Source organism: Sarcophilus harrisii, chromosome 5 (assembly GCF_902635505.1).
Source record: "Sarcophilus harrisii chromosome 5, mSarHar1.11, whole genome shotgun sequence".
Classification (NCBI taxonomy): Eukaryota; Metazoa; Chordata; class Mammalia; order Dasyuromorphia; family Dasyuridae; genus Sarcophilus; species Sarcophilus harrisii.
Window position 1 is genome coordinate 83,492,663 of NC_045430.1, and position 25,812 is coordinate 83,518,474.

At 49.5% G+C, this 25,812-nt stretch overlaps 2 protein-coding genes across 8 annotated transcripts; one reads left to right on the plus strand and one right to left on the minus strand.

The window, feature by feature from the left end:
- The first annotated feature begins 630 nt into the window (after nt 1-630).
- STAT6 (signal transducer and activator of transcription 6) lies at nt 631-17,807 on the plus strand. Of its 4 annotated transcripts, XM_031941125.1 has the most exons (23): nt 631-647; nt 1,421-1,643; nt 3,609-3,747; nt 4,185-4,323; nt 5,075-5,158; nt 5,631-5,769; nt 5,954-6,006; nt 6,310-6,458; nt 6,994-7,125; nt 7,361-7,549; nt 7,901-7,988; nt 8,153-8,275; nt 8,738-8,830; nt 9,500-9,706; nt 12,594-12,688; nt 12,807-12,943; nt 13,452-13,598; nt 14,244-14,307; nt 14,391-14,498; nt 15,020-15,115; nt 16,157-16,249; nt 16,546-16,662; nt 16,821-17,807. In XM_031941125.1, the coding sequence occupies exons 3-23, from the start codon at nt 3,632-3,634 to the stop codon at nt 17,011-17,013; spliced, it is 2,562 nt and encodes an 853-aa protein (XP_031796985.1). In that variant the 5' UTR covers nt 631-647; nt 1,421-1,643; nt 3,609-3,631; the 3' UTR covers nt 17,014-17,807. The 4 variants fall into 4 exon arrangements, with proteins under 4 accessions (XP_031796985.1, XP_031796987.1, XP_031796984.1 ...); XM_031941127.1 differs by lacking the exon at nt 631-647 and having other exon boundaries at nt 682-1,643; nt 16,564-16,662; XM_031941124.1 differs by lacking the exon at nt 631-647 and having other exon boundaries at nt 683-1,643.
- Nucleotides 17,808-18,274: 467 nt separating this feature from the next.
- Nucleotides 18,275-24,536, minus strand: NAB2 (NGFI-A binding protein 2). 4 transcript variants are annotated; one of them, XM_031941128.1, is made up of 8 exons: nt 24,088-24,149; nt 22,874-22,925; nt 21,894-22,752; nt 21,252-21,385; nt 20,838-20,889; nt 20,584-20,716; nt 20,033-20,221; nt 18,275-19,117 (listed from the first exon to the last, which is right to left on the minus strand). In XM_031941128.1, exons 3-8 carry the CDS (start codon nt 22,734-22,736, stop codon nt 19,008-19,010), a joined length of 1,461 nt encoding a protein of 486 aa, XP_031796988.1. In that variant the 5' UTR covers nt 22,737-22,752; nt 22,874-22,925; nt 24,088-24,149; the 3' UTR covers nt 18,275-19,007. The 4 variants fall into 4 exon arrangements, with proteins under 4 accessions (XP_031796988.1, XP_003772405.1, XP_031796989.1 ...); XM_003772357.4 differs by lacking the exon at nt 22,874-22,925 and having other exon boundaries at nt 24,088-24,535; XM_031941129.1 differs by lacking the exons at nt 22,874-22,925; nt 24,088-24,149 and adding an exon at nt 23,781-24,059.
- Between the last annotated feature and the right edge of the window lie 1,276 nt (nt 24,537-25,812).

Genomic DNA, 25,812 nt, shown 5'->3' on the forward strand with positions numbered 1-25,812 from the left:
TTGAAAATAGAATGTTTTAATAAAAAAAATTAGTTTCATTCTCAGTTGGAACCTGAGGCAGGTAACTAAGGCAGTTATTCTTCTTGTTGTTTTTAAAGGTGAGGAGAGGAAAGTTCCAAAGCCAAGATGGCAGAGAGGACAGAGCTTGCCCTGCTTCCTGCCTCAGCTTCCCGGGATGTGATAACGTCTCCTCACGTTGATCTGCTCGCTTTTCTCTTTCCCTTTCGATATGTCGAGGACTTTAATAGAGGTGTGTGCGCAGGTGCACGAACACACACACACACACACACACACCCCTTCCTTCACAGACACTTTCGTTTTCTTCAAGGAACATGGATCACTGAGTTGCAGAGAATCATTAATAGAGGTCTGTGTCTCTTGGGTGAAAATGCACGTGCACGCCCTTGTGCATCCACGTGCTCACTCACACTCACTCCCACGTGCGCACACACACACACACACACACACACACTCACACTCCTTGTGGACAAGAGGGCCTGGTGCTGACGAGCTGCGGACACTAGGGGGCGGCACACGCCTAATTTTGTCCGGGAGACGGGCGAAATCCAGGGGAAGCGAGTGGGAAAGCTGCCGAGCGTGAGGGTCGGGGACCTCCTAAAGCAGGGCGGGAGCGGGCCGACGCTGGCGTAAGAAAGTGGGGGGAGGGGGCGAGCTCTGGCAGGGGCTGAGGATGACTCAGACGCTGAGCAAGGCCTTTGCGTGTGCAGCGGTGTGTGTGTCCGGGCAAACGCGGCGTGTTTATGTGTCTGCGCGTAGCTTGTGCCTCTGGTTCCGAGGAAGGAGGGAGGTTTTCCTGCGCTCGCGCCTCCGGGCGCCTTTTCTTCCCGCCGGGCTTTTCTGATCTCCCCGGACCCTTGTTGTCGGGCCGGAGGCCAGCCCGTGCTCTCCTCACCCAGCTAGGCCGTTGGAGTCCCTCCCGTCCCCAGCCCCCTGGGCAATCGGCGGTCCCGCGGTTTTCGGGGGGACCGTGTCCTGGGTGGTGGGCTTCTCTATGGCGCCCCCTCCCGGGGAGGCGGAGAGTCCGAAGGGTGGGGCTACCCCTAAACTAGGGTGGAAGAGGCGCTGAACCCTTCCCCGCCAGCCCGAGCGCTTTCCCGGGGGCGCGGAGGGCGGGCAGTGAGGGAGAAACTTTCCCGAGTTTCCCCTCGGCGCGCGCCGCTCCTCGGGCCGCAGTGGGCGCTTCCGCCCCGGGGGCTGCCGGCGGCAGCAGGGGGGCAGTCAGCAGACGGGGAAAGCGAGGACCCTGGTTCCGCCCGAGAGCCGAGAGAAGGCCCTGAGGGTGCTCCCGGAGCCCTGAGAGCGGACTTCCAAAGGGGGATCCCCCTTCTCGCGCACACACACACACCCACTTTCTTCCTCTTCCTCCTCTGGCACACTTTCTCTTCTCTGTTGTCGTCAGAGATCCAGGGAGGGACCCAAGACAAGCAGAGAAGCCGGAAACTGCAGGCAGAAGCTGCCGTGGCTGGTCCCGAAGAGGACGCCCTGGGAAGAGTTGGGGGTTTTTAATCAAGGGGGGGTACCCCAACAAGGGAGGCCCCCCCAACTCGCTGGACAGAGTCACGAGCCCATGGGGCCAGGCAGTGTCCACTGAGAGGGAGAAGACACCCAAGGGGTTGCCAAAGGTGAGGGGGAGGGGAAGGACCCGATGAGGGGAGGCTTGGAGGCTGTTCTCGGGGCTGGTTCGCCCTGCACCCCAACTTGGGAACGGGGAGGTTAGACGGGGAGGAAGGTTCTCCGATTCTCCCTAGGGAATGCCCGGGGCAAGGGGAGGATACGCGACCTCTTGGGGACTACTTCAGTCAGGGCGGTAGCGCCTTCTTTGATTTTAGAAAGCTGCTTACATCCTCCTTGGGTTTGTCCCCGGGCCGGCGTCCTGAGTCTTTCTCCCCACCCCTTGAGGTAGTGCCTCTAGGTGTCATAGTGGGGGGAGGAAGGGTACAGGGTTTCCTCCCCGCTTTCAGAGAGGGAGAGGGAGGTTAGTATCCTCACCCAAGACAGTGAACGCCAAGGACTAGGGAAGAGGCCCTGACACCCCTAACCCCAGCTCCCGGCCGTGGGGGTGTGGTCAGGAGGGAGATTTATGACTTAGAGGAAGGGCTTCAGACCTCATGGTTGGAGGGGGAGGAATTTCCCTAATTAATACAAATTCACTGCTTCCCCTTCCTATGTGTTTCTCTTCCCCCCTCCCCTCCCCAACCTCTTGACTGCTGAAGGGACTGAGATTTCTCTGAACTCAGTTAACTCATCTAAGCTCCCCCAAAGACCTTGACTCCCAGACGTGGCTCCAAATCAGACTGTGGCCCCAGACCCAGAGATGGGCCTAATTGGAGATAATCAACAGGTTCAAAATGCTTAGTTTCCTCGCCTGTTTGGGAAAGATAATAGGTCCCCTTGATTTTTGAGGGCAGAACCCTCCCTTCTCTTTTTCCTATTCAGGTGCAGGATTTGGAGTAGTTGGGGAGGGGAAGTAGTGAGCCCTCATTCATCCCTATAGAATATCCTCTAATCAGTTTTTCTGAAAAGCTTCAGCTCAGAACTATAGAGATACACAAGGACTCAGGAGATTGGACTCAAAGGAAAAAAAATCTTAATGGGGGAAAGTGTTAGCACTAGAAAGGGAGGGGGTTAGGGAGATTTAATTCAGGACGAGCCCCAGATGGAGAGACTCTTAGTATGAATCCCTACAGTTACTTCACAGAAAGCTGAACAGATTTTTTTGAGGGGATGAGGTTGAAAACCCTTAAGTAATAACTTCGACTTCATCATTTGGGGGTTTCCATTTTCCTCCTCCTCCCACCCACCTGTGAGGTGGAAATCATGTCAGAAATATGAACTGAGAGGTCTGTGGGGAACTACTGACCTACACCCATTAATATTGCTTGCTCAGAAATTAGAGAATGCACTTCATTTCTCCCTCTCCCTCTTTTTTTTTTCTTGCCTTTTCTTCATCTCTGCTCCTTGATTCTTAACTCTTTTCATCTTCTTCAGCCCTCTTTTTCTACCTTTATTTCTTCTCCCTTCTTCCTTAACATTTTTCTCACATTCTCTTCTCTATTTCCTTTTGTCTTCTTTTCATTCTTTATCTTTCTTTTTCTTTGTCCCTCTATTTCTTTCTTCCCTTATCTCTTTTTCATTTTCTATTTCCTTCTCCCTTCTTTTTCTCTATTCTCTTTATATTTCTTTCCAAAAGTACTTCTTTCTTTCCTTTTCTCTTTCTCTAATTCTCTCCTAGATCTCCTCCTTTCCATCTTGCATTCTTTCCCTCAGAACTACCCTCTTCATTCCCCTTTTTTCATTCATAGTTCCCTTGCTCCTACTGACCAGAAATTTTTTTTAAAAATTCAATTAAATTAAACCATTCATTTTTCTGAGAAATTATTTTATGAGGATGGGCAGGCAATCTGTGTTATAGTTTAAAAGATACCATCAGTAAAAGCTGATTGAAGAAAGAAGGCAAGTGGGTAAGGTGTAGGGATTCATGCCTCTGACTTAGAAATTATAGAGGGAAGGCATGTAAATAGAACAGAGAAAGATTTTGGGACTCAAAGTTTCCTCTTCTAATAATGGTTTCAATTTTCCATTTCCAGGCAAACCTCCTAATTCTCAGACTATGTCTCTCTGGAGTCTAGTTGCCAAGATGCCCCCAGAAAAATTCCAGGGGCTATTTGTACAGTTTCCCCAACGACTACGGCATCTCCTGGGGGACTGGCTGGAGAACCAACCCTGGTGAGTCTGGTATAACCCTCTTCCAGTTATCTCCCCTATGTCCTTGAAATTCTCATGCAGATTTCCTTCCTTCACCCCTGGTTCCCCAGATTTCTGAGGATGGATTTGCAAAAGTCCAACTGGAATTGTATAAATTGACAAGAGGGGAGGATTCTATGAAGGGAATGCTGAGGCTATAGAGAGGAGGGTCAGTCCTGGTTGTGGAATAAGGAAAAAAGGATTCAGGGATTACTGAGAGATTTGCAAACAAGGATGGTGGCAGCAGACAAAAGTACAGGAGGAGTTTTGGGGATAAAGAAGCAGGTGGGGGGACACATAGGATGAAGGGATGAATTGGAGATTTTGAAAGGGAGGTGAGTTAAACAGCTCTCACTTGGTGGGAAGTCGTGGGGTAGGTTGGTAAGGATCTCTGTTCAAAACATTGTCATCTCTCCTAGGGAGTTCCTAGGTGGCTCTGATGCCTTCTCCTGCCGGATAGCTAGCGCCTTGCTCTCTGAAACTGTCCAGCAGTTGAAGGCTGCGGCTGGGGAACAAGGAGAAGGAAGAACAACCATGCAGCACATCAGTAACATAGAGGTGGGCCTCTCATAGAATTGGGACAGGGAGATAGGGCAAGGGAGAAAGGGAAGAGATATTTATTTATTTATTTTCTTTCTTTTTTAGTGTTTTTTTTTATTTTCAAAACATATGCAAGGATAATTTTTCAACACTGACCCTTGAAAAACCTTGTGTTCCAGTTTTCTCCCCATCCCCTTCCCTTATATGACAAGTAATCCAATATATGTTAAACATGGTAAAAAAAAATTATGAAACAGATATTTATTAAGTACCTGTTTTGTGCTCGGTATAATGCTAAGTGCTTTACAATTATAACTTCATTTGATCCTCACAACAATTCTGGGAGATAGGCCCTGTTATTTTTTTGTTTTGTTTTGTTTTGCTTTTTTAAATTTTTTTTGATAGGTCCTATTATTATCTCCACCCTACATTTGAGAAAATTGAGGTGTATAGAGGTTAATCACTTGCCTATAGTCCAAGGCTGGATTTGAACTCAAGTTTTCTTGACTCCACTTTATCTGTGACAGCTTGCTGCCTACATGCCACTAAACAAAGGCTAGGGACTGAAAGGCAGAAGTCTAAACACTTGACATTGAAGGATGGAATGCCAGTTACAGGTTCAGTGCTTGAAATGGCATTAGTCTTTTAATGTCTATTTCTCTGGGACGCCTTAGTGGCGGGCTATGTGTATTTGGAACAGGGTAGGGATGGAAGAGAATGACAAGAGTCCAGACCAGGTCCAATCAACCCTTCCTTACTGCCTCTGCAGAGTTTATACCAGAGAGACCCACTGAAGCTGGTGGCCACTTTCCGGCAGATTTTACAAGGAGAGAAAGTAGCCGTCATGGAACAGGTATTGCAATCCCACTCCTTCAGCTCAAGTCTCCTGAGCTTAGCTTCTAGAAATGGAAGGGAGTGGAAGAAAGTGTCCTTGAACTCACCTCCAGGGTAAGAAACCCAGACCCTTAGGGCCAGGATGATTATAAATTGGCCTGGAAGCAGAGGAAGTTCCAAGATCAGATTGAAGGAAGATGGCAAGGGAGGGATGGCTTGTGGGAAACACTACTGGGAGAAGAGGGTTAGAGGCTAGAGATGGAAGGTTTGAAAGGGAATTTTTGGAGTCCATTGTTCCCTTGTCCCATGGAAACTATAGCAAGAGCACCTGAATTCAGTAGAAAGGATGGCAAGTCAGATATGGCAGGCCAAAGAAAAAGGAAGAGGTGTATGTCTCCAGAGCGTGGAGAGGGGCTAAGAAAGGGTGAGAGGCAGTCACCTGAGGGTGGAGAAAATGAGTGAGGGTCCTCATGATACATGTTTTCTTATAGTTCCATCACCTTCCTCTTACTTTCCATTGGAAACAAGAGGAACTCAAGTTTAATATGATGCTTCGAAGGCTGCGGCACCACATGGGAGATATCAGAGCCCTTCGGGAGACCCTGCAGCAGGAAAGGGACCCAGGACAAGGTAAAGGGAAAGGAGCTAAGACCCCAAAGAGGTAAAAAGGGAAAAGCCCACCAGTGCCAACGTCAGTCCCTGGGAGTCCTGACGGTGTGAGTGCAGGTGATAAGGACGGGGATGGCATCTCTCTTTTTGCCCCCCCAATTCCAACTGATTCTGAATTCTTTATTCCATACCTCAATCCCTCCAGCATGTCTACAGAACATGATAGAGAAACCGACCAATGGAACAAGTTCAAGTGAGGTAAATGAGGGCCTGAGAGGGTGGAGAGTGAGCTCACAATATGGCAGAAGGGGAGAAGGGGGTGGGACCTGGACTTCAAGCAGGAGCCAGATGATCACCTGCTCGGGGGTATGGGATTGGTGTTCAAACAGGGGTTGTTTATATGACTTCCTTCCAATCCTGGGCCTGACTGCCTCACAGTGAAGAAGGCCTGAGTTAGTTTGGGGGCAGATAAAGAATGGGCTGGATGAGGGATGCAGATGGTGACTAGGATGATGATGACATCAGCTTCTCTAACCCTTCTCCTGCCTCTCCCTACTCTAGACATTGACAAGGTTACTGCAAGAGACGGTCGGGGAGCTGGAGGGGGCCCAAGCCCTGGTGCTGAAGAAGATCCAGATCTGGAAGCGGCAGCAGCAGCTGGCAGGGAACGGGGCACCCTTTGATGAGAGCCTTGCACCCCTTCAAGAGAGGTCAGAAGTGGCACAGGGAGGGTACTTGGATCGCGAGGTGATGAGAGATGTGGGCAGAATTGAGGGAGACTTGGGGGGGAAAATCAGGTGGAGGAAGGCTATGGAAAAAGTCATACTTGGATCTATGAGCATTGGTGCAGGGATTCTGCAAGAGACAGGGCAAAGGCAGAGGCAAGACCTGTCCCTCACCCCAGGGCCTTCCTCCCACCAATGCTAACTTTCCTGACTCCCAAAACAATTTCTCCTCTCACCCTGGACCCTGCCCTAGAGTCCCTGCTCTTTACCCCAGAGCTTCTTCCCCCTAGTCCTGAGCCCTTCTATACCGCCCCTACCCCCAGAACTTCTAATGATAACTCATTCTTTCTGCCATTCGCCTAGGCTGGGAGTGGGAGAAAGCAAGGATCTAGAGTGGGGGGATGTACAATAAGGGACTTGAGGGGAGAGATGGAGTTAGTTGATGGGGACCCAGCCCATGGGTGGAGCAGGGTGCTCAGAAGTGAGAACTCCTTGACACCCCTCCTGTCCCTGGCCCCAGGTGTGAGAATCTGGTGGACATTTATTCCCAACTGCAGCAGGAGGTGGGGGGGGCCGCTGGGGAGCTGGAGCCCAGTGTCCAGGCTGCACTGAACGGCCGGCTGGATGAAGTCCTTCAGACTCTGGTTACCAGGTATTCACCACAGGCCTCTCAGAATTCCCCATTCTGTCCCCTTCTTACTCCCTCTCAGCTCAGCACCTTGTGCAGAGCAAAACTCCAGGGAAGGAGGGGTTATTTTGGATAGAGTCACCTCAAGGAGGATCTGGACCTTGGGCAGAACCTCAGGGCCCTGTGGGGGAAGCGAGGAGGGGTGGGGTAGTCAGGCCCACTCCCCCAGCTTAGAATCTCCTTGGCCCCTTTCCTACAGCTCCTTCCTGGTAGAGAAGCAGCCTCCCCAAGTGCTAAAGACACAGACCAAGTTCCAGGCTGGAGTTCGGTTTCTTCTGGGATTTCGGCTCCTGGGAACTCCAGCTAAGACACCCCTGGTCCGGGCAGACATGGTGACTGAGAAGCAGGCCAGGGAGCTGAATCATCCCCAGGGGTCAGGGGCCGGGGTGTAAGTGAAGGGATCGGGTTTGTGGGACTTCCCAGGAGAGAGGGGCTTCTGCGTGTGGTCTATAGAGGACTATGGAGGGGTAGGGGTGCCAGTTACAAGGAGGCTGGCTCCAGATGAGGGGATAAGGGACCTTCACTAATCACAAGGAGAAAGGACAGCTCTGGTTCTGAAATAAAGGGCAAGGGCCTCTTTTAACTCACTGATTTTGGGAAATCTGGAAATGGGGACACAGATTTGAAATGGGAAAATTGGAAGTGGCTTGAGCCACCTGACCCTGACCAGAACCAGGCCAAATATATTCTCACGTGTATAATCACTTTTCTCCTAAAACTCTACCTCTGCTTTCCCTAGGGAAAGCACGGGAGAAATCACCAACAACACGGTGCCTCTGGAGAACAGCATCCCAGGGAACTGCTGCTCTGCACTCTTTAAGAACTTGGTGAGGGGCTTGGTGGGAGGGGAGAGGAGGGCTAGGGAGAGGAAGGCCTTCTGGCACAGTCCCTCCAGAGGGGCCCATCAGAGAGAGGGCTCAGGAGACAGACGCCTCAGGAGAGCTAATCCTACTCTTCCCTTCTCGCCTTGAATGTCCCTTTCCTATCTCAGTTACTGAAGAAGATCAAACGCTGTGAACGGAAGGGCACAGAATCTGTAACAGAAGAGAAGTGTGCTGTCCTTTTTTCTACCAGTTTCACTCTAGGACCCAATAATCTCACTTTCCACCTTCAGGTAATTGCTGGGACATTCAACCCAGGGATCTTGGATAGTCTAGCCCTTGGTCTTCCTCCATTATTCCTCATTTTGGATTTCCCAAGACTCCCCTCTGCTCTTGTCTCCCCTCTACCAAGATGCCCATCTTCTCTGTGAAGAAATATCAGCCTTGCTCCCCACTTTCTCTCCATCATGCCATTGATGTTCTGAGTACCTTCCCTCCCTCTCCATCCCTCTGAGAGCTAAACATCATAGTCAGGTGATGATGAGTATTTGTCTTCCCTTCAGGGATATCCCACCCACTCTGTTCCCATCTGGGCCACATTAAAGAGATTGAAAGGGGTCAAAAGTCTCAGGAAATACCTTCCCCTCCCACCCCACCCCAAAAAAGACCACATCAAGGAAGGAAGCAATTGTTGGTCCAGTTATGACCTTCTCCGCTAAGGAGGTTTTTCCCTCCATCTTACTTTTCTATCCAAGGCTCTATCCCTTCCCTTGGTTGTCATTGTCCATGGGAACCAGGACAATAATGCTAAAGCCACTATTCTATGGGACAATGCCTTCTCAGAAATGGTGAGTGAGGGTGTCTTGGGTCTTTGGGAGGGGCTGCAGGGATGGGTCAAGGGAAAGTCAGAAACAGTGTAAACATAGCATTTTCACTTTTTGTTGTAATTTCATTTTTTTTTCTTTCTCATTTTTTTCCTTTTTGATCTGATTTTTCCTGTGCAGCTAGATAACTGTATAAATTTGTATACATATATTGCATTTAACATATATATTTTAATATGTTTAACATAAATTGGATTACTTGCCATCTAGGGGAGGGGGAGAAAGAGGAGGGGAAATTTGAACACAAGGTTTTGCAAGGGTCAATATTGAAAAATTATCCATGCCTATGTTTTTAAAATAAAAAGCTTTAATATTAATAATAAAAAAGAAAGAATCAGTGTGAGAGGGAGGCACCGATATAAAGACAGAGAAAGACAGTGAGTGAGAGAGAGACACACACAGAGAAAGACAGAGAGGGTAGAGGGAGGGGGGGGGAGGATAAAGACAAAGAGGGGAGAGGAAGACAGACAGAGGCAGACAGAAACAGATACAAAGAAAGAGGCACGAAGAGACAGAGAGAAAGAAACAGAGAAAGAGAAACAGAAACAGAAAGCCAGAGAGACGGAGGAGGCAGAGCTTGGGAGCCCTTTCCCTGACTGATTCCTTTCTATCCTCCAATCTCGGCTCCCCAAGAACCGGATACCATTCATGGTGGCTGAGAGGGTACCCTGGGAGAAGATGTGTGAAACTTTAAACCTCAAATTCATGGCAGAGGTGGGGACAAGCCAGGGCCTGCTCCCTGAGCATTTCCTCTTTCTGGCCCAGAAGATTTTTAATGACAACAGTCTTAATATGGAAACTTTCCAGAACCGCACAGTGTCATGGGCACAGTTCAACAAGGTCAGTCCCTTTCTCTCTTCTTAGATCCTTTTTCCAGGAACCTTGGGAAATACTAAATTTTCCAAACCAGCACCCTCTGAAGAGAATGTAAGGAAATCTACTATCCTCAGGCAATGGAAAGAATGCATGTAGGCAGTGGTCTGGGTTCAAATCCTGATCCTTATTTTTAATACTTATATGCAAGTCATTCATCATCCTCAGTTTTCTCGCTTATAAGTGAGAGAAATTAAAGGAATGATCCCTTTCAACTTTAAGTCTGAGATCCTCTAAAGTATTAATAATGTGGAAAAATAAAATTTTATTAAAATAATTTTTAAAATAAGTATTAATAATGTAGACAAGAAATAAAAATGTGTTTGCCCCTAGCAGCTCTGTGATAGCCACAACCTTCCCAAGTCTCCAATGCTTTTTGTCTCTCCCAAACCAGTTTTACTCCTGTCTATTCCAACCATCTTGGATGCCCTGGCCAGATCCCCCAAAAGCACACTAGATTAAGATCTTGAATTAATTGGTTTTGGAGTCCTTACTTATCAGCTTCATTGTTGACTAGGCATCCAGTTAAATAGTATGGCTGGAAGTTACTCTAGATTTCTTCTAAAAAGTTTAGTAATAGTTTTATTGGTGACTTTTTTTTTTTTTAACATCACAATCCTTTCTGGATACATACTTTCTCTCTTTCCCAATATTCCCTTCCTCATAATAAAGAAAAATGGTTAATTAAAACTAACACAATGATGGAGTCTATCAATGTATACAGCTTTCCATCCATAGATCTCAAGCTTTCTACAAAAGGAGAAAGATATTTTTCTCATCTTTTCTCTAGGTCCAAGATTTATTTGACATGGGATTCTTAAGGTTGTGCTGGGAAAGTCTAGGTTTTGTCAGGCTCTTCCTAGTTGGAAAAACTTGGAGTTTAGAACTATCCCAACTGATAGGCTACTATCTCAAGCCAAGTCTGGCCAAGTGTGAAAAAACTTACTATCAGAAGGTTATCAGAAGCCACTACCATTTTAGGTATACAAAAACACACAGAGATGGAATATATTAAGGCATCTAGAAGGATTAATATTTGCTTTGGTGAAGGACATGCTCCCCTCAGTGAAAGCATCGACTTTTGAAATGTGGATGACTAGAATAAGAGAATGACCACTCTGATCTTTGGATTTGCAGATGGTTATAGGAGGAGCATGAGTTTAAAGATAAAGGTATCTTAGTCTTCTAGTCCAGTGTTTTGAGTCAAACTCAAACAGAACTGGGGTCACATTTATTGACTTAAAAAATCACTTATTAACATTATGTTTTATTGTATTTTTAGTTATTTTTGTTAAATATTTTGTTAGATATTTCCCAATTATATTTTATTGTGGGAGTGTTTCAGGCTATGATCTATGGGAGGACTACATAGTTTGAAACTGAGATCCAATAGGGTTAAATAGCATGTCTAAGAGCATATAGCTACTTAATAGCAGAGATGGTATTTGAGGTGCTCAGATTCTTACTCCAAGTTCCGTCCCGATTTTTTAAACTGATATGCTGCTACCTCTTATTGAGACAAAGGAAGAAAAGATAGTGATTTAAAATTACTTTGACCAATTGGGGAAATGCCACTCCTTTCCCTGCCTGGAAATCAGGATAATAATACATACGTTTCCATAACTGGTTGGCAAATAACCTTCTTCATAATAACCCTGTGAAGCAGATAGTAATAACTTTCATTGGGGATGAATGTAGAATCCTCCCCATTCCTACTCTATTCCTTCACTGAGGGTCAGAAACCAAAAAATGCACTAAGGATTCAGCAAGCATAAAAGAGAAAGACCTCAAGTTCCTAGCTGTCCACAAGCTGAAAATAAGACAATTTATATTGTGTCCTTGTACAAGAAAAGTCAACTCATAGGATATATTAAAAAGAAGCCACAACCCCACCTTGGACCCTACTGGGCAAGATTCTGGAAGACATCATTCCTTTGGTTTCTGCTGCAGCCAGACCCCATATTAAGGCATCTGATTGATTTGGATAATAATTTTTAATAGGGATATGCTGGAGTAACTGGAGCAGGATTGGAGATGAAACAAGAGGAAGATGAAAAGTACGGAAGACAGATCAGAAAAGGAAAAGTGAAAGGAAACGAGATTGTTCAACCTGGAGAAAGGAAAGCATAGGGAAAATCCACTGATCAATTGTTCATAGAATAATACTGAGAACTAGGGGACTTTAGCCCACTTAGATCATGCCCTTCAGGGGATGAAGAAACCAAAGCCCAGAATAGAATGGTCTCTTACCATATAAGGGACATATGGGTACCAGAGTAGCACAGCAAGCCATATAACAATGATTTCTTAACCTCATGTTTTCTCTCTATATTATGTTTTCCTTACGGGCAAGGAGTGTGTTTACCCTTATTTCTGTCCCCAGCACTTAGTGCAATGCCTAGTACATAGCAAGTGCTTAATAAAATGCTTGTTGATGGACTGAAGGTGAAATGGATTTAAAGTAAAGCAGGAAACAAATTTGTTATGCTTTAAATTGTTGTTCAGTTGTGTCCTACTCTGTGACACCATTTGGGGTTTTCTCCTTAGAGATACTGGAGTATTTTGCCATTTCCTTCTCCAGCTCATTTTACAAGTGAGGAAACTAAGGCCCACAGGGTTAAGTGACTTGCCTAGGGTTATACAACTAGTGTCTGAGGCTGAATTTGAACTCAGATCTTCTGTCTGCAGGCCCTTCTGTCTCTACTGCCAAATAGCCGGTATTTTTATATGATTGCCCATGCCTGTGCTATGCTTTTTGCCTTCTGACTGTGCTCAGACTGGACCCGAATTCTGTGCCTTCATTCTCGCTCTCTTCCTCTCTCTGCCTCTTCATCCCCTCCATCATTTCCCCTAGGAGATCCTCCTTGGCCGTGGATTCACCTTCTGGCAGTGGTTTGATGGCGTCCTGGACCTCACCAAGCGCTGCCTGCGCAGCTACTGGTCCGACAGGTGTGTTGCTCCTGGTCAATGGCATTCCAGAATCCCTCTCTTCTGAGCTCCCTTCTTTCCCAGGATTCCCAGTGTCCCCCCAGCTTCTGATCCTTCTTCTCCATCCCCTGGTCCCCAGGCTAATTATTGGCTTCATCAGCAAACAGTATGTCAACAACCTACTCCATGGTGAACCAGACGGTACTTTTCTCCTTCGATTCAGTGACTCGGAGATTGGGGGCATTACCATTGCACACATCATTCGGGCCCAAGATGGTAACGTTACCTCAGATTCCCTGCCTGGGCACACAGGATTCCTTCCTGACCAGAGGCTTTCCATGTAAAGAAACCCTCCATGACTCTGCTATTCCTGCTATTTCATGGATCTCTTTAACCTTGAGCAGTCCCCCAACTCCTCCTCTGCTCTCTGTAAGAATGAGGCACATGGCTCTCATTCCTCCAAAGCCCCCTTACCTCTTCCAGGACATTACCACCAAACCCAGGGCCTTGTCCCCCAAATCTTCCCAAGGTCCTCCTTAAGGAGCAAAAATTAAGGAGCCCTTCTCTCTCCCTTTGGGACTCTTCACACCTGTGTCATGGGGCCTGGTTTCCATTCTCTCTGTGTGTACTTGAACAGTATAAATTTCAGAAATGCTGGGATTCAAGACACCTGAGTCACCCTCCTCTTGACTTCATGATATGAATTAGGGATCTTTAATAGGAGCAAGAAGAGTGGAGAAGGTTTAGATTGAGGGGGACTTAAAAGTCTTTCTTCCCATCCTAGGTACGCCACAGATTGAGAATATCCAGCCATTCTCTGCAAAGGATCTATCCATTAGATCTCTAGGGGACCGGATTCGTGACCTAGCTCAGCTTAAGAACCTCTACCCAAAGAAACCCAAGGATGAGGCCTTTCGGAGTCACTACAAGCGTAAGCTAGAATGCTCTTCCTTTCCTTCCCACATACATAAATAGTCATACACTTCCTAGTCTTTCCTTCCTACTATCCTATAGTATATATGTGTGTGTGTGTGTGTGTGTATGTATATGTATTCATATACATATATTTTATATACATATATGTATGTACATATTTATATATATATATATGTGTAGATTTTTTCATATACACACACACACACACACATATATATATATACACTATAAGATAGTAAGATAGTAATAGGTATACAAACTTTACATACTATATCTAAATCTAGGATAGTAGGAAGGAATAAAAAGGTGTGTGTGTGTCTTCTACATTTCCTATTTCTTAGCTACCTACTTCTAGCTCCTTACCTACTGTTTATTTTCCCATCTTAACCCCTCATCTCCATCTCCTCTCATCTGCTTGTGAGTTACCCACACTGCCATCACCCTAATTTCCCATCCTCTAATACCATCCCCCTTTACTTCTTTCTGTCTTACTCTCTTTCTAGCCTCTGTTTCTTTAGTCTCCTTATCCTCCTCCCCAATTTTCTCCCATCTCCCAATTCTCCTGTATTCTAGACCCATCTCATCCTGCCAGGCTTTTTCCTGACTTTCCAATCTTTTCTCCTTTCTCCTTCCACCCTAGCGGAACAGATGGGCAAGGACGGCAGGGGATATGTCCCAGCTACTATCAAGATGACTGTTGAGCGGTGAGTAGGGTAAGAAAGGGACCAGAATCCAGGTCTGTGATACCCACACATTTTCACATATTTGTCTCCCTGTATTCATTCAGGGACCAGCCACTTCCTACTCTGGAGAGCCAGATGCCTGCCATGATGTCCACTTATGACCTTCAACCCAGTCCTGAGCCATTTACTACACAGTTCGTATCAGAAAGGGTGTAAGCATTTCTTTGGATAATATGGGGAAAATAATAATAATCTACAACTAACACTGACAACATTGACATTATGCTTTAAGGTCTATAAAACATTTCCCCACAAGTAACTTATGAAACAGAAACTGGATTATTATCCCCATTTTACAAATGAGGGATCAGAAACCCAGAATGCATTAAGTGATCTGTCCATGGTCACAAACTAGTTACAGCTGGGAGTCTGGGTTCTGGGCAGATTTCCTGACACTAAGCCCAACTGTCTTTCTACCATATTATTGCCTCTATGAAGACAAGCAATTGGCTCATGGGAATAATTTATTGGTATGAAGAGCCTGAGGAGCTAATAATGACTACTTTTGTTAAGGGGAGGAAGTGAGTATATATGGGGGGGAGGTGTCTGTGTGTTAATATCTGACTAGGTTCCTCAGTTTTTCTTTCAATGCAATGGGTGCACTGTGCCCTGGAGGGATGATAATGGGATCATGGAGATGGACTATGATTCAGATGACCTTTCTATCCCTCAGTTCCAGGACACCAGTATTCCCAGGACACCCTGTACAGTCTCAGTTTCATGTACAGCCATTGGAGGAGTCCCATGAAATGCTGACTAACTTCCAAGAGTAAGTCTAACCCATTTAAGAGAAGTCAGATCATGTCCAATGGGGAATAGAAGATTTTTTTTTTTTTTTATCATCTAGAACTACTATAGCTAGGCATGATGGGGCATGCAATTGGGACACTAGGGCTGGTGGATTGCTTGAGTTTGAGAGTTCCAAACTGCACTAGGAATAGCTTAATCAGGTGTCCTCACTAAGTCTGGAACCAATACGGTTGGAGTTAGGTTGGGGGGAAGTTGGGGAATAGACATCAAGCCACCTAAGGAGGATAAGCCAGACCAGGTCAGAAAAAACAACAAATTAAATCTCCAGCACTCATAATTAGTGGGGTTGGGCCCTTAAGCGATCCCTATATTTCTAGTCTGAGAAAGATAAGGAGACCCAGTCTCAAAAATAAAATAAAATTTAAAAGGATCTACTATTGGAATGGGGGAATGGAGGCAAGACCTAGGAAACTATTTTGCTATTTATTCTCCAGGCTCCACGCTTTTCTTTGTTCCCTGGCCTCTTGTAGCATCTATTGCTCATGTTACTGATAACATAAGGCTTTGGGATGCCGCTTTTATTATGTTCACTTTTCATCAGTATCCTTATCTTCTCTCTTCTAATAGAATGAAAACTCCATTAAAGAAGGAAGTGTATCTTCTCTTTTTAAAATCCCATAGAGCCTATACCTAGCATAGTCCTGTACATTTAGTAGCTACTCAATATCCATTGATTAAGATTTTTGGGAGGATAAAATTGTGAGAATCATAGCAGATTAGATCTGAAAGAGACCTTGAGAGATCATCCAGTCCTTTTGCAGTTAGCTGTTCATGGGATCATTGGACTGAGGATTATAGGGCTTTTGGAGACATCTAGTCCATTGCCTTTTATCTGGAATGTGAAGGAACTGAGGTCCAGAGAAAATGAATAATTTGATAAATGTCACAGGGGATGACAGAATTAGACCAGAATGGCAGATTCCAAATCCAGTGCCTCTTCTGCTACACATCTTCCTTCCTAGTCTCTTCCCTTCTTTAACGTGTCCTCCCCTTTTCCCAGACCACCTTCTGCTTGTACATCCTCCCTACAAGTGGGTCTGATGCCTCCTAGAATGAGTCAACTGAACATGTCTTTTGAACAAGCACATCCTCAGTAAGTAATAGGATTGTTGTGGGGACTACTTCCCTCTCCTCTCTGCTTATTGCTCAATGCTGACATTACTATAGTGACTTAATCTCTCTGAGCCTGTTTCCTGATTTGCAAATTAAGAGTTGGATTAGATGATCTCTCCAGATAACTAGGGTTAAAGTCTAACTAACCAGCTCTAACCCTATGATCATGTGATCTTCAGGGACAGATACCCTAGAATTCCCCTCTTTTCAACTTGAGCAAGAACATCCTATCCCCCAAAACCAGATCCTCATTTGCTTTCTTCTGTATCACCAAAGGGTTCTGATTCCACCCAGGGATCCAGCAATCCACAACCCCAACTCCATGGTCTGCTCAGATGTGAGCATGAGGGAAGAAGAAGGGCTAGGGCAGCATGTCTTTCCTTTAGAAAACTGGTGAGTATGGAGGATGGGGAAAAAGGGTTAGTGATAGAAGCACAGTTATGAAAGGGGCAGGAATTGGATGGAAAAGGGGAGGGAGAACTACATCTAAGAGATGAGAGGAGTGAACTTTCCCTGAATACAACTGCATTTCTTGATTGTTCTTCCATAAGGAGTGAAGACATCCCTGTCTTGTTGCCCCCAACTGATCAAGACCTGACCAAGCTTCTTCTGGAGGGGCAATTGGAAGAAGTGCCAGGGCCCCTGCCAATTCCGTCCCTTATGTCCACCTCTCACTATGGGCAGCCCGCTTTGACACCTTCTTCCCATCTAGACCTAAGTACCAATCCCAGCTGGGGACCCTAGAGGCAATGGGGGTTCTGGGAGATCCTTTCTCTTCTTAGCCTTTGAGACTTCCCCAGGTTCTCACCAACCTTTGGAGATGGAACCTGCTCTGGTCTGGAATTCTGTCCATGATTTCTGCACCCTCCCCAGCCACTCTTCCTAGGACATCATAACAAGCAGTCCCCTGCCCTTCAGCTGATAGACCCACCGTCCATCAGAGTAAAAGGGCTTTGTCAGGAGGCTGCTGAGAGCACTGCAGATCTTCTCCTACTCTCCCACACTGCCTCTCCTGAATGGGAAGGGAAGGTTGGTCTGCAAACGAAAAGTCCAAACACGCCAGCACATGCCAATCTTGGCAGGAGGCACAAGCATTCCTCATGAAAAGGTGCAGCAGGTGAGGGTGGGGGAAGGGCACAGGTTTGAGGGCACAGAGAATGGTCCCTCCTGCATTTGTGGATGAAGGATCCACGTGCAGAAACACAGAGACACGATCACATATTTGCACTGTTGTCTGGGGCTGAAGTGATAAGCTGGAAGGAGCTAGCTCAAGATAGTCTGGTGATATTGAGGTAGGGGGTGGAGAGAAGAGGAAAAGGCGTCTGTCCAGTTGGTTTCTGGTATGGGTTTCACCCAGATTTCAAAAATAAAAGAACACCTTGTAGACAGAGGCTTTGCGTCTACACAAGTAAAACTATATGGATGACTTTTCATGGATGATAGCACAAGAGCAGGCTTGTTTTTGCATGTTGTAACTTTTTTTCACAAATGCAAGACCTTGTTGTGACTAAAATTATAAATGTTTCTTTCTCTTTTTGCATCTGTGTGCATATGTGGCTTTTGCTAACTCAGCAAACCCCAAGCCCTAGAGGTCTTTGGTGGGTGAGAGTAGTTTTTTTTTTTTCTTCATATCACAGTAGTTCAGTCTAAAAGAAAAATACTTCAGAGTATTTGACCAGGGTAGCTTTGCTAGGGAGTGTTGGACTGATGAAAATCAGGAAGAAATGAGTTTGAGTACCACCTCACAGACCCACTGGTCACATGACCCCTGGGAAAGTTAAACTTATTCTCATTTTCCTCATCCACAAAATGGGGAGAATGGCCCATACCTCCCTACCAAGGCTGCCCCAAGTAGGCTGTTGGGATTATCTGCCCAATTCATGTTTAAAAATTCCACTTGCAACCCAGACAGGAAGCAAGGGCCCCTTCTAGTTTTCCCCTCAAATACCAAACCCTGCCCCAGTTTCTTCCCAATGCAAGCCACCCCCACCCTCTGGGTCATGAATCCTAAGCCATAAAATAAATTTTATTCCAAAATAACAAAATAAATAATCTACTGTACACGGTGTGAAAGGACAGATGTTCTAACTGCTAGACAGCCGCTGTAGTTCAGTCCCAGGGTGGGGGACATCCTGAATCCAACCTAGGGAAGGGCTGGTTTTTACAGGGGAGCCCACTCCACCCCCAGCTGAGTGAGGGGGAGGAGAGATGACTGATGATCTTTTTTTTTTTTTTGTGAGGGGGTGGAAGTAAACTGCAGCGTTTGTTAAATTAAAGAAACAAAACTAGAAGCACAAATATGGGGAGGAGGGAGGTAAGTTGGAGGGAAACCGGGGTTCTCAGGGCTCCCCCACTTGCACTGAGAAAACAGTTTTCATTCTGAGCTTCTGGATTCTCCCAGAATGGCTGCAACATTTCCCCTAAATCCAAACTATTTACCTGTTGATACAGGGGTTCATAACTAGAATGTTTATGAGAGACTGAGGGAGGAAGAACCCCGGAATGTCCAGGAGAGGTGTTTGAGAGGCAGAGTTCACACGGAATCCCCTTCCCTCTAAGCCAAGGGGCAGATTCTGCCCTCATTGTGGCTGCCTTATTGCTTAATGCCCCATTTGTCCGATGCCCATGGAGCAGGGGAGGCAGGTGGGGGGGGGGGGTCTGTGGAGGATCAGAGGGAAGTGAGTCCAGGGTCCGTAGGAGGCAGAGGTCCAGGGGTTCCCGTCCACGTGAGAGGTCCCTCACTGCCGGCTGGCTTCAGCCTCCACCTTCACACTGGCCCTTCTGCCCTCGACCAGGGCTGGGTGGGTCCCCGGGGCAGGACACCGCTCCAACAAGCCCTCTTCAAACTCTGCAGGGAGATGAGGCGGGTTAGGAAGGGGCACGGCGGGGTGTAAAGGCTAGTTCCAATACAGAATCCCCAAAGAACAGAAAAAAACCCAAGGAAGGGCTCAGCTCCCTCCTGAGCTATCCCTAGCCCCAGACTGTGCAAGGCTCCCAGGCCCTAAGTCTTTCTTTTGGCTCTGGGTGTCCTGCCGCTGTATTGCTGGAATTTCTGGTTCTAGCAGGAGCTGCGGGGGCGAGCTGGCTCTGACCTCTCCTCTTCTTCCCCCCCTTCTCTGGGCCTCTCAGGCTCACCCCACTCCTGCTCCCCCTCTCCCCCCCAGCCCGAGTTTCTGGGAATCCTGTGGGGGGGTGTGTGAGAAAGGCGGCCAAAGAGCCACAGGAAGCACCTCCCAACTCCTCCCCCAGGCCTAAGCCCCCCCAGTCTCCGCCCCCGCTTCCCACCCACACACCACTTAAAAATACTGAGCTAGGGTTGGTGGTTTCACCTACTGCGTCACTCTCAGCCTAGCAGCTGCCCCCACCCTCTCCCCCCCACTCCCCTACACTGCACCTCCCTGCTTGGCTTTTCCACACCCATCCCTGCCCCCATCTCCCCTAAACACAACTCTGCTCCCCATTTCCAAAACAGCTTTTACTATGCCCCCCTCTACGGTTACAGCCTCTCCTCCCCAAGTTGTTTTTCTGCCCACCCTTAGGTGAATTCTCTGTATCCCCACCTATTCTCCATTCCCCAACTTGTAGGCTAATCAGACATAAAAATGTAGGTTCCTGAAGGAGACCCACAACTCTACAGGTCCCTCCATGTGAACCTGCCCTCCCAGGGCCCTTGAGTGGCTCCCATCCTCTCAGAACACGCCTCTGGCTGCAGTGCTCTCCCTCCCCAAGCCTGAGGCCTAAGGAGCAGGGCCAGCTGTCTCACCTGCGAGGGGTGGCTTCGCAGGCAGACAAGGGCTGAGTCTGCCCACGCGGTCGTGGGAGACAAGGCGGGCAAGCCGCAGCCCCTCGTCCATCAGAGTCTGCTGCAGGATGTGGCGGCTCCACAACCCATGGGCGGGCAGTGCCAGGGGCAGGTCAGCAGGGGGAGGCGTCAGCCTTGGGCACCCCACAGCTGTGGGCATGGGGCACTGGTCAGACATATTGTGATGGCAACATGGAATATAGACTCCCCGAGATCCACTCAGCCTGCCCCGGGGTCTCCTCCAGTCCCTCACTTAGTCACACAAAGGGATGATCCCCAAGCTACTCCTGCTGTCTGTTTCCAGAGACCAACTGACCGGTGAATGAAGTGCCCACAATATGCCAGGTTCCTTCTCTATTCATTAACTCCTTGTTGGGCAAGAGTTAAGTGACTGAATATTCAGGGATTCTACTGCCATCCCCTTATCAAGGAAGGGGCAAATGCTCTGTAGCTCCACAAAGAAACACCCCCCTCCCAGAGGGCCGCTCTGTGCGGCCGACACCTCCACTTACCTTGTAAGTGTCCATCCAGACTCTCTCCAGATAGGCTGGCACTATCCTCCTCCAAGCTGGGGCGGTACAGTGGGCCATAGGACTCGGGCCCCGGAGGGGGCTGGAGAATTTCAGAGTGACTCTGCTCCCCAACCTGCAGGCAACCCAGAGGGAAGAATGACCATTGGGGGGCAGGGATGTCTCCATGGCCCTGTGGGAATAAAGGTCTGGGGTCCGCCTCAATGCCAGCCCCTTGTTTCCCCAGAGAAACCCACCTCTTGCTTCAGTTTCTTCAATGGGGGGCCCCCCATCTCTTCTGTGTGCAACCTGCAGGGGAAGAGGGCTGGGTAAGAAGGGCAAGGAAGAAGAATGTTGGGGAGACGGGAGCAAGTTCTAGGCTGGGGTCCATTAAATGAGCCTGTTAGGAGGGCACAGCTCTGGTACTATGGTTACCGGGTCTAATTCACTATAAGTGGTCTTTCTCTCATTCTGGCTGGGGAGGGTGTGGGGAGAGAGAAGAAAGGGAAGACTCAGTGTACTTTATGGTCAGAGGCTGGTTTGATTTGGGGCTCCTCTAGACAGTATCCCTAATGCTATCCTGGAGTAAGAACAGGGGATCCAGCTCAGTGGGAATGCTGAAGAGGGGATTTCTTTTTAGTGACTGAAGGTTTGGGGGAAAGGGGTCTCACCTGGAACCCTTGAGAGAGGAGAGGTAGGTACTCTCCCGGGCCACTTGACGAGACAGAGAAAAGAGCTCTACTCTCCGGAGTAGGAGTGTGTTGTCCCTCATGCAGAACTGGGCAGCTGCCTCATTGATGGTCAACTGCAAGGAGTGGGGGGAGCAAAGGGGTCAGGGAACAGAGTTGGTTCTGAGAAAACTGGCACTCCGTCACTGGGCACAGAGAAGAGACCTCCACTTCAGTCGAACCATGGTTCGACATGGGATTTCTTTTAGTTTTTTCTCTCTTTTCCCAACTCTCTGCATGGAACCGGAGCTGCAGCCCAGGGGCAGGACAGGGGAAGTTTGAGGGGCAAAGGACAGCCTCGGGGCGGGGTTTCAACCTGTTGCTTCCTGGAAATGAAAGCCTGCCCCAACAATTATGGGAGTTTGGGTGGCCCTGGGACATGCTTGGCAACAAGCAATGAATTCTCTTTTACACCAAACTTTCCCCTTCTGGTGGGGATGAGGGCTTCTGTTAGGCCAGGTATGGGAGCCAGGAACAGGAAGGAATACCGGGAATCTTTATACACTGAAGGAGGTCTGGGTAGGACTACAGCAGGGGCGTGGTGGGGGGAGGCGTAAGCTGCGAGGGGGACCCTGAGGTCCTTACCTCATGTAGGCTGAGCTGTTTGCCTTCCCTGCGCTTGGAGTCAAAGCGTCCATAGATAATGCTGTACTTTCTGATCTCTTCCTCTTTGTGACTGTCATTGTCATCCATTTCAAAGATGTGACCAACGCTGCGAGCGAGCTTCTTGTTGAGCTTGAGGAGGGACGTCACCTCCCCGGCGTCTCCCCGGGGGAAGCTCCGGATGAGCCGTTCCACGCTCTCGATCACCATTCGGACCATCTCTGGCTCTAGTCGGTCTGAACCACCTCCCACCGCACCAGACCCCGGCCCTTCCGAGACACCCCCCCCAGCAGGTGGGGAGAAAGGAGGCGAGCTGGCCTCTTCCTCTCCACCAGCGCCAACGTCCGACTCAGGAGTGCTCCCGCCAGCCCAGACGCGGGGATCTCCGCCTCCCTGGCCCCCGGGCAAGGGAGAGAGTTTCTCTCCCAGTTCTAATGGACTCTTGGGACTGAAGCTTCTGGCACTGCCTGCCTTGTCTCCTGGGCTTCCGTGTCCATTGCTCATGCTGCCTTTTCGACCCCCTGCTGTCTCAGAGATCTTAAAGAGAGGGATGCTGGAAACGGGCACAGCGGGGACAGGCTGGCTGAAGAGCCCCGGGTTAGTGGCCCACTCCCTTAACGCCTTCTGCAGACGGCGGACATGGAGCGGCTTGGTGGCCATGCCCACCAACGCCATGATCTCCAAGAACTCTTCTTCTCCCGCCTCGCACAGCTGCTGAACGTCGTCCCCTCCCTGCTGGATGAAGGTCTCGTAGTAGGACAAGAGGTTGGCGCGCTGCAGGACCCGATACAGCTGCAGCTCCCCCAGGGTCCGGGGAAGGGCCATGGTTAGAGCGCTGGGCCTAGGGAGGGAACAGAGGAGGAGGGAGTCAGGGAAGCTCCCTCGGTCTGCCACCAAGCCCTGGAACCACTTTTCCTCCTAATGAACCCGGAGTTCCTACCCCCCTTGTAAGGTTTGTTCACCTGCTCAAGCTGCTGAAGACTCTAAGGAGGGCTGGTTAAGTGAGAGCTACCCCTAAGGAGAGAAGCCCACATCACAGAAACTTGCATCCGTCAACAAGCATTTATTAAGCACCAACCATGTGCCAGGCTGAGCTGTGTCTGACATCTAGTGCTGGTGACCTCACCGGGACCACAGGCCCCGTCCTCATCCTGTTTCCACTCCTCTTGCTTTCCCCTCATCCTGGCGTTGGAAACCCATGCCAGTTAAACCGAAGCCACCATACACCTAGCATGGCCAAACCCTGCTCCCTCCCTGACCCGCTCCACAAGCCTCTCCTCCCGAGTGCCCGGTAATGGCCAAACTCCCCTCCGCACCGCACGGGACACCTCCCTTCTCCCCGGGGCGTGACAGAAAGCCCCTCTCCTCTCCGGGCCAAGCAGAGCTCCGGGGAACCGGGGCCTCCCCCAGCCCCGGTTCCCTGAAAGCGGAGCTGAAAGGGGTGTGGTTCATCCCTTACCCACCCAAGCCGCCCCTCCCTTCCCCCACCAGCAACTTCGGAAGCCTGACCACCTGTCCCCAGAGCTCCTCCGCCGAGTGTCCCCCACCCCACATTGGCAGCGACCTTTCTCCCCCCCTCTACAGCCCCCAAGGCCGCCCAGCGTCCCGGTGCCAAGGGAGAGGAGGGCAGGGGTGTCTTCATTGTTCACTTCGGGAGCTGTTCTGCCCACGCACACTTCCACAGTGGCTGAGTGTGGGTGCAAACGCCCCTGGGGCCCCCGCCTCCTACCTCCCACTTCTTCCCTATTCCCATCCGCCCCGGCAGAAGGGGGGGAGTGAATGATGGAGGGGCTAGAGGAGAGGTCCCCTGCCATCAGGCTGTGCGCGAAACCCCCCGATTAAGGGAGACCAACGCATCCCCTCTCTGACCTCTTCTCTCGGAGCTCCGCTCTGAAAGCCTGCTTTCTCTTTCCGTGCCGGCGCTAAAGCTAAGGCGGCGGGGGGCACCGAGGCCCACGGTAACTGCCCTACGCGTCCCGGAGCGCTCCCCCCGCCGGGCCGGGCCCGGGGCGGAGCGGAAGGACGGGGCAATGCCCGGCTTGTGCTCCTTTTCTCCGGGCTCTGGAAGCCCCCGCCCTTTTCCTCCTCCTCGCCTTGGCCCCGCTCTCTGCACTGCTCTCCCGCTGGGCTCCCCGCGCCCGGTCCCCCGCCGGCCCGGCCCGCCTCTCCCACTCACTTGGCCCGGGGCTGCGGGGTCCGGCGGGCGCTGTCCCCTCCGCCCGGCGGCTGCTCAGCTGTAGGGGAGGGCGCCCTGAGCATGGACGGCGGGAGACCCTCCGGGGCACCCTCGGCGATTTCCAGCGCTCCTTCCTCCGTCCCAGACCTCGGGGCCCCGCGCTCCGTGCGGCGTCCGCCGGCGGCCGGGCTGCCTCCCTGCCTCCGCGTCTCCGCTCTCTGTGGCTGTGCCTCGGTGCCTCTGCCCCCTCTCCGGCTGCGCTTGCCGCCTCCTCCCCCGCAGGACGCACGGGGGAGCGGGCCCGGCGCGGCGCTGGATGCCGGGCGGGCTGGGGGCGTGGGCAAAGCTGGAGGCGGTGGGCGGGCGCCGGGACCTCAGCCCGGGAGAGAGAGCCGAGAAAGACTGGCCCAGCCCGGAGGAAGTTAGAGGGGGGTGGGGGAAAGGAGTAGGCGGTGGAAAGACAGAGGCGGGGGCGGGGGCGGATGCGGGGGCGGGGCGGGGGCGGGGTTCTGGGGCTGGGGCTCGGAGTAGGGGACTGGGTGACCCAAGCCAGGCTGGAGAGGACGGGCTAAGACCTCAAGGGCGGGGCTAGCATCTCTCTCTGCTGCCCACTCCGGATGCAAAACCCGCCCTCTCTCCGCCCTCGCTCCCACGTGAGTGCCCAAGCAGGCATCCATCCCTGCCCCCCCCAGACCCTGCCAACCTGGGAACGGAGTTCCACTAGCACGCACAGGTACGCACAGCACAGCTACACAAACACAACCACACGCAGAGACACACCGGCTCCCACAATCCGGGCCCCTTGTTTCTAGGCCTTCCAGACTTAGCGGAACGATTGGGAAGAGGGATGGAGAGAGGGACTCGCAGGGTCCGTGAGATGGCGTTTCGGGAAAGAAAGCCCTGAGAGTATCTTTGACTGGAAATGTATCTGGTCATTTACCTCTCCTCCCTTTGCAATGGAAAGCGTTCTGGTGTTAAATCAGAAGTGCCTAGTTCGAATCTTCCCTCTGCCACTTCTGGCCGTATGACCTTGGTCAACCTCCCTAACCTCTGGGGAGCTCAGTTTCCTTCTCTATTTAAAAAAAAAAAAAAAAAAAAAAAGCTTAATTTTCTCATCTATTAAAAGACCCAAAACCTAGCAGGCTGAAGGAAACAACTGCCATGTTTTCCTTCCAGGGTTGAATCTACGATATTATTATCTCCAAAACCAGAAGGTAATTTTAGAGCTTAAAGATTCTCTCGTCCCCCTTAGAGATGCTCCTGACTATATACAACCTCACCCTGTCATTCTGTCCTAGAGGTTCCCAGTGTTAGTTGATAGGATTCAGTGGTAGGAACCGGTAGAGTGTACTGAGAATTCTAGGACCCACCGAATAAATGTATTTACTTTTTCTAACGGATACCGGTTTGCTACTTCATAGGGTTAATGACTTGTCTGCTACTGTGAATCTCTGGGCTCCTGCCTGGATTGTAGGAACACCTCGGAGAGTAAACCTTCCTTTTCATTCTTGGCTTTTAGCTTATTTTCCTTAGGGCAAATTTCAGTATCCTGAAGGATACTAAGAACTAAGGCTTTCCACTGAGGGCATCTAGGGGTCCTTTAAATGAAGAGAGCTTTGTGACAGAGAATAGTTATATGCCAGAAAATAATGCATGCACTTTTCTATATGGGATAGTCTATAGGAGAATTCTCGGGGTGGAGCAATTTCAAAGAACTGCTTTCAT

Bases quoted from the DNA above. Each gene is read 5' to 3' on its own strand.
- STAT6 (XM_031941125.1), top strand. From the start codon at position 3,632: ATGTCTCTCTGGAGTCTAGTTGCCAAGATGCCCCCAGAAAAATTCCAG. The intron at 8,831-9,499 runs GTGAGTGAGGGT...CGGCTCCCCAAG, and splicing joins ACAATGCCTTCTCAGAAATG to AACCGGATACCATTCATGGT. The intron at 12,944-13,451 runs GTAACGTTACCT...TTCCCATCCTAG, and splicing joins CATCATTCGGGCCCAAGATG to GTACGCCACAGATTGAGAAT.
- NAB2 (XM_003772357.4), bottom strand. From the start codon at position 24,170: ATGCTCAGGGCGCCCTCCCCTACAGCTGAGCAGCCGCCGGGCGGAGGG. The intron at 22,753-24,087 runs GTGAGTGGGAGA...TTCCCTCCCTAG, and splicing joins ACCCCGCAGCCCCGGGCCAA to GCCCAGCGCTCTAACCATGG. The intron at 20,890-21,251 runs GTGAGACCCCTT...CTTCCCCTGCAG, and splicing joins TCCTCTCTCAAGGGTTCCAG to GTTGCACACAGAAGAGATGG.